At 37.3% G+C, this 7835-nt stretch overlaps 1 protein-coding gene across 2 annotated transcripts in view; it reads left to right on the forward strand.

The window, feature by feature from the left end:
- Positions 1–7835, forward strand: part of LOC107598995 (double C2-like domain-containing protein beta) — a 41566-nt gene that overhangs the window by 23772 nt on the left and 9959 nt on the right. For both annotated transcript variants that reach the window (XM_016290479.1, XM_016290478.1), the window contains 3 exons: positions 796–922; positions 1050–1106; positions 1944–2068. In XM_016290479.1, coding sequence (XP_016145965.1) covers positions 796–922; positions 1050–1106; positions 1944–2068 — 309 coding nt within the window. The remainder of the gene's footprint in view (positions 1–795; positions 923–1049; positions 1107–1943; positions 2069–7835) is intronic.

Raw genomic sequence — 7835 nt, forward strand, 5'->3', positions numbered from 1 at the left:
TAAGATAATTATTTGTTCTTTTAAATGATTCAAAAAATTACTCTTCAGTTGTGGAGACCTGTGACTCATTAAAGTTGATTCGTTAATTAAAAGAACAGGCTCAGAAGTGTCAATTCAAATGAATCAAAGAGACTCTCGTATAAGAATAAGGCTGAACTGTCAGCACTGTTTTTGTTTTTACATGTGCATCCAAAAAGACATTACAAAAGATGTTAACTTTTTTTATTGTTGTTGGTGTTTTTTGCCATAACCATGTCTTTTAAATTTGAAACCATGTCTTCTGAATTATGATTAATTTAGATTGCAAATGCTCAACTCAGATACAGTGTCATTTGTTTTATTTTGTGAAGTTGTAGATTAAATAGCTCTGCCACCGAATAGCGATGCATGAAATGTTTTAAAATTAATAGTGTGGCTATTTTTATACAGCAATCTAGTCTTGCAGATTGGCTCAATTTAAATACAGAAGTCATTTTATCTGAATTAATTTGGTCACCAATCTGATTTTGGTAATATTCGGGTGCTCACAGAGGTCCTGTTGAACAGGAAAATATTAACATAAGTGTAAATATTTCTCGATATCTGATGGTTCCAAAAGCTTTTATCAGCACAAATTAAATGGTCAAAAGCGATATTATGACCAGCCTCTAGTCAATACCACCTACTTCTCAGCTCAGAGCCTCAGCCTCTCTTTACGTATTCTCTCTTTGGCTGTGCGTGCCACACACTTAACATGTTCTGTCTTGAGAGTTGAGCTGAAGAATTTTGAGTGCCATCTTTCTCTCTCTCTTGCAGGCTGTGTGTGTGTGATATGGATCGTTTAGGACGGAATGAGTTCATAGGTGAAGTCAGGGTGGCCCTCAAGAAACTCAAGGAGGGAGAGAGCAAGAAATACAACATGGGCCTCGAGAGAATTGCACAGGTGTGTGTGCGTGTGTGAGTGAGTCATTGTGGCTGTTGTGAGGTTACGTCCATTGGAATTTGTACTATGCATAATTTAGTGTTTGGGTATTTGCTGTATTATTAATAACCTTTCTATGGTTTTACAGACCCGGGAGGGTAACAGCCAGGCAGTGGATCCTGGGACTTCTGTTGTGGAAGAGGAGGTAAAGATCCTATACTTTCCATCCTATACTTGAGACCTCTGCAAACTCCCTGTTTACACTGAAACTGCCCAGATTGTAGAATACTCACGTTGAGGTCACAACGAGGACAAAGCCCCCAGGATGAAAGGACCTGATTTTTGTTATCTCAATACACCAATTAACAAAAAAAGCACTTTCCTGAACACTTGTTTTTCCACTTTGGACTGATAAACTGACCTGGTCCATAAGGTTATCATATTAAGTAGCTGATTATAAGGTAATTATATTTAAAATAAGTTTTTATAATAATAATAAAATAAAAAAAATGTAATAATAATTTTTTTTTTAATAGTAATAAAATAACTTTTTGGAGATGTCACTAATGAGAATCTCTAAAATTATAGTGAACGTTTTGAGACAAGTCTTATCATTTCTGCCTGTACTATATTGTATATGGTGTTCTCTAACTAAAAGTATTTCTTTAATTTTAGCTAACAGGTTATGAAATTCTGATGAACAGCAAAAACATCCTTTGCTTAAGGAGTTTCAAGTATATACTCACACCTTTCAAAAGACTCTTATGCTCAATACAGGTTGTATTTGTTTGACCAAAATACAGTAAGAATATATATATATATTATGTACATTTTTTGAAATATTTTTAATGCAAATTTTGTTATTCCATTTGTATACAATAAAAATTATAATTTTATTGAGAACTACAAAAACAGTCATGTTGTTCCTAAAGGGATGTTTAGCCTGGTTGTACCCTACTGACATATATTGTTTAATGTATTATTGATGGTCTGAATATTGATCAGTGGAACCAAGCCTGTCTGTCTTTCTCTGTTTGTCTAGCGTGGCCGTATCCTGGTCTCTCTGCTGTACGTCACAGAGAAAAGTTCTCTGACTGTGGGAATTATTCGCTGTGCCCACCTGGCCGCCATGGATTCGAATGGATACTCGGACCCTTTTGTCAAAATGTGAGTCTTTGGTGCATTTTTTTAAGAGTGGACGATGGCAAAGTTACAGGAATTGATAAAGAGGTGGGTGGGGTCACATGTCCAGTATCCTCCAAGCCAAAAATAAAGTGAAAGCTTTTAGTCCAAACACCTATTCATGCCAAGTCAGAGTTTTTGGCATTGCAAAAGCATAAAAAGCCAGGCAGTCAGAATAAACCATGCAATATGCATTAAATAGTCATCGAATAGACATTTTTTTTGTTTGTTTTGTTGTTTTTTAGAAGTTTGAGATGAGATCCATGGGTTTTGTGTGATGATTGGAGCCTACAACCCCACACGAGTGGATCTAATATTGTAATCAGTACCTCAAAGCACCGATGTTGTTCAAATAGAGTTAAAGCATGTTAGAAGACAAGTACAATCCCCAGGGCTCCTGTAGTGAGTCAATGGTGGGCATGATTATCATTTTCACAGCTTTTATTTAATTTTCACATTTATTACAATAAAAAGCAAGTTTTAACAAGCATAATTTTGTTTGTCCTCCCTTGAATCATTGCATAGAACCGCATCATGCGAATGCAAGTACATGTTATTGCGATATGACTCAATTAATTGGCTTTGCCCTCCTCCTAGTTAGCATCATCGATTTCATTTCAAGGTGATTTATTTCTCTCTGTACCTCCGGTTGATCATCATTTATCCCCCTGTGGGTTCTTGCGAAGAGTAATTCAAAGTACACCCACACAATAAGACATGAGGAGATTTTATTCAGAGGCATAGAGAATTAATGGGGCATAGAGATGGATGCAGCGAGTCAAGAGGCAAGCGGAAAGTCAGAAAAAACTTGGTCGCTGCTTTCTCAGATTCGGCTTCCCACCCTCGGTTTCCCATCACATGTTCTTTTATCATTTGCCATACCTCTTCTTCTCGACACTATCCATTCCTCGCTCTCTCTCTCTCCCCGCTCAAGTCTGATAAAGCATGCATAAATCTTGGACCGCTCTCTCTCTCTGTCGATGGGGTCCTGTTCATTCTTATCGTGAATGTATTTTGATGTGTTGTGTGATGCAGAGGAGTTTTTTTCCCGCTATCTGCTCCGAGGAGATAGGATTTCCTTGTTTATCGTGCCAGTTACAACTCTCTCTCTCTGTCGATGGGGTCCTGTTCATTCTTATCGTGAATGTATTTTGATGTGTTGTGTGATGCAGAGGAGTTTTTTCCCGCTATCTGCTCCGAGGAGATAGGATTTCCTTGTTTATCGTGCCAGTTACAGGCACTGATGGGCTCACTGGAGCAGTGGAAATCTATTGTTAGAGAGTGGACTGCTTTTATACAGCGGGATAGACTGCTGGGAGTGTGCGTGTGCATGTGTGTGTGACAGCTGCTTTAGCGCTTGTTTAGGACTAGACTTGTCAATATAGTTTAGGATAAAGTGGAAATTTTGACTCCATCTCTCGTGACACGTATGACAGCATGACTTGTTTGGATGCTGGGATTGTTTGTGCATTGTGACCGCTGGACCAGATGTTATTTGGCTTTTTGTCCACTGAGGTTGATTCCAGTTATGGCTGGATTTAGCTGGAATTTATTGAAGCAGCAAACTCATTTTATTAGACTGGATTTTCTGCATCAGTCGCTCTATGGATAAACTCCATGACATTATGTTTATATGATTTTGTTTCAGTTTTTTTGTGGCTGATTTTTATTTTGTATTTATATTTGTAATTATTATTTTTCTTTATTAAAAGCAATTATCATTCCAAAAAAATATTTAAAATAATATTTCAGCTTGAAATAATATCTAGAAATTTTACCACTAAACCACGTTAATAATTTTAAATGTATTTGTTTGAAAATGACGGCGTATTAGTTGGTTTGTCATTTAAACCCATTCTAACAGATGCATCTCAGTCAAGTATTTCTCTTAATTTTGTCAAAATTCCATCTGTGTCGGTCAGCTACTAACTCTCTCACATTGGCCCCGGGTCAGCAGACCATCGTTATTGTTGAGTGCCGGACTGGCTTAGTCTGTAATAGAGGGAACACGAAACTGGACACAAGTAGGGATTAACTGTTGAGGGAAACTGGGGGCCAATCAATACTGTAGTCGTTCCATAGGGGGAAAGAGAAACTAAATCTCTAGATTTAGAGAGGGGCAGCTAGTGACTTTCACATGTTTTTTTTTCCCCCCGAGATGTTTTTCTCGGTCAACACGCAGTGTCTGGTTTTAACCGAAGAAGCTTAGGCAGGGAAGCTTACCCACAACTCTCTATCTCTTCTCTCCTGTATGTGAATGCAATCACCATATCCAGGTTGCTAGAAGGAAATCTATTTAATCAATGTGCTACGGCAAAGCTACAGGCATTTTCAGAGAAATTCAGGAAAGGAATCGACACATCAGCTGTGTTCGAAACATCGAATGTAATTAACCAAGCAAATAATTTGTAGCCTTTCCGTTCAATAAAGTAATTTTTAGAGCAATCAGTGATTAATTATTATCTCCAGCGGAGATTATGCGCGTGCAGAGGCAAACACTTTTGCAAATTTCGAAATTCAGATTATCTGATAATTGTTTTGCTTTAAAGAGGTTTATTTTCTTGGGCTGCAAAGATAAAAAGGCTAAATTAATGACTTAAAAGTTGATGGGACACATTTGCAAACCATTATTAACCGGATAGTTCCGCTCCTTGATTCTGATTGGTTGAGATCATTGATATACAGTTCGAAGTTGTTGTAAATTACTCTACAAACATACACCTTTGTTTTCTTCTGTCTGTTGCTCGGCAACCACTTTGTTGGAACCACAACCGTTTCAGAGGAACTACGTTAGCTGTGTCTCATTTAGAAGGCTGCGCCCTCCGGAGGTCGCATTCGAAGGCAGCATACGTCATCGAGGCTGTCTCATTTCAGAAACGCAAGTAGGACACTCTGAATGCGACCTTCGAATGTGACCTTCTTTCACAGGAATTCGGAGGATGCATGAGGTGTATCCTTCGCTGCTACAGATAACCCACAATTCTTTGCGTCGCCGTAAACAGCCGTTGTTAATTTGAAAAATGCCGGCGCCGGCAGATGTACACACAAGCGCAGATGTGGTGTTTACAACTTACCTTAAATCGCCTCGGTAAAAACAGATAAACTTTGTTTTTAATATCCTCCTCCTTTTTTTCTCTCTAACAGATGTCTGCTGTACGTACGCTGCAGCTCCTCGAACATTGAACAACATAAAACAAGTAAAAGCATTTTTTTTTTGTGTTGGCATAGCAACGTGATACTTCCGGTTTCCTTTTCCGCCTGTCCTACGAAGGCCGTTCTCGTTTAATTCTAGATTGAGGACACTTAGTATATGCATCCTACAGAGGATTCGACCTCCGGAGGGCGCAGCCTTCTAAATGAGACACAGCGATTGTTTGGTGGAAGAATACTGTTTTTACTTATATCATTACACTTTATTTGCTCTGTTTTATGCTGTGAAACCTTACTACGTATATGGAATAACCGTTTTATAAAAGCAATAAGCCCTGTGAAGCCGTGGTTTACAGTGAATTTATAACAGCTAAGGGGGCTTAAAAATGAGCCAAAATGTAAAGATGTTTTCAGAAGCATTTAAAGATGCTCATTTTCTTTCGAATAACATGCACCAAAAATAATAAGAACAGGAATGTGTATTAAGAAAGTAAAATCAGGTCAATTCTGATCTAATGTTGCAGAAGCCTCTGTCAATCAGATGCTTTTATAGTGAACAAACACGCACATGGTAAACGGTAATCCAGCTGAGGTTAGCATTAAATGTCTGCTTTTTAGCAAATCAGTTAGGGTGAACATCACAAAATAATTAATATTCATGACTCAAGTACGCCTGGCACAGTTGCGCTGAGCCGCTGACAGAAAGTAAACTTCCTGAGGAGCGAAGACATGAACAACAGCAGAGAAGAAAAGCCTTCTTTGACAAACGTATGCATTTTTCTATATTCATATCATATCTGTCACAACAATGCTGTGTCTGGAAAGTTTAGTTTTATGCTTTCAAGTACTTTCTCACATGAGTGTATCTGTGGCAACGGAGCATTTTAAACTAATGATATTTCTAATGTGTATTTAGAGAGGCCGATGAGATTTAGATATGCCCCCACTTTTCAGATTGTGTGTGTGTGTATGTAATGATTATGAATGAGACCCCGTAGAGTTCAGCTCTATTTTCATCTGGCCCTCGGCATCACCACATAATTAGAACAGACAAGGGAATGCAGATATTATTGCACATGCTCTAATTAAGGTCATTACACGGGACACAATTTCAATAGTTCCGCTTTCATCTGAACTTGTTGCAACGGCGAGACATTTATGCTCGCATTCGAATGTTTATTCAGACGCTTGGCATCGTGCACCGACTTTCTTGAATGTGCGTTTTTCACTAATTGCAGAAACGATTAAGTCAAAATGTAATTAGTGACTAATTCATGGATACATGGATGCAGGTGCACATTAAAGCTGAAGTGTGTAATTTTCTTGATGTTAAAATACTTTCTCCTATCTCAGTGCAGAGTCAACTAGCAGGTTGATTTCCAGGAAACATGTCAACATTGGAACTCTGTGGTGCTTTCAGAACATTTCTCTGTTTGTTTCAGTGATTTGAGCTTCCTAACACAGCAACATTGGCTCCAGCAGTGGTGTGAGTTAGAGACAGGACTGTCATTTCGACTTATTAATGGAAGATGGAAGGAGTATTTAGGAAAACAGTCTTTATGGCATCCAAAACGGTTGCAATATTTACTTCATTTGTTAAACAAACATTAATGAAGTACAGTAATGTTCAAAAGTTTGATCAGTAAGATTTTTTATTTATTAAATACATTTTTTTAAAAATATATTAATCTTTTTATTCAGCAAAGATGCACTAAATTGATCAAAACTGAGACAAAAATGTTTTCAGATAAAAGCTGTTCTTTTGAATATATTCATCAAAACATCCTGAATAAATATCATGGTTTCCATAAAAATATCAAGCAACACACCTATTTTCAACATTGATAATAAGAAGAAATGTTTCTTGAGCAGCAAATCAGCATATCAGTATGATTTGTAAAGGATCATGTGACACTCAAGAATTATGCTGAAAATTCAACTTGCCATCATAGGAATAAATAACATTTTAAAATACTGTATATGAAAATAGAAAAGTTACTTTATATTACAGTTTTTACTGTATTTTGATCAAATAAATGCAGCCTTGGTGAGCATATGAGACTTTTCATAAAATACTATTAAACTGTTACGAAAAACCCCCCCAAAGCTTTGAATAGTACAGTACATTTTCGTTTTAAGTATGCATGTGTTCAGTCATAGGCGTAATTTGCGGATGGGACGGGTGGGACATGTCCCCACCACTTTTTGCCAGGGTCGATATTGTCCCTACCACTTTTTGAAAGTAATTGAAAATTATATTGTGGAAGGTATGTATTAAAGGGAAAACAAGATCAACAAATCATTCTTCATAATCAAATTAGGGTGATAAAAAATTTTTTTTTAAAAAAAACATTTGACTCCTTACGCATACATAACTCGTGCAGTGCAATAACGACGTAATTTGCAGCTGTCGCACTTTTCGTAATGTCATTAGGCTATAGCATTTTATTTAAAAAATGGAGAGCTTCCTTGTGCTAAGTAGGCCTGCCCTCTACTAAAGATTTTTCTAGTCAACTAGTCGCACGCTATATTAAATTGATTAATATAATAATATATTAACCATACTTCAATATAGGCTATAGGCAGACGTATTAGGCTAGAG

The sequence above is a fragment of the Sinocyclocheilus grahami genome, unplaced genomic scaffold, assembly GCF_001515645.1.
Source record: "Sinocyclocheilus grahami isolate Dianchi unplaced genomic scaffold, SAMN03320097.WGS_v1.1 scaffold259.1, whole genome shotgun sequence".
Taxonomy (NCBI): Eukaryota; Metazoa; Chordata; class Actinopteri; order Cypriniformes; family Cyprinidae; genus Sinocyclocheilus; species Sinocyclocheilus grahami.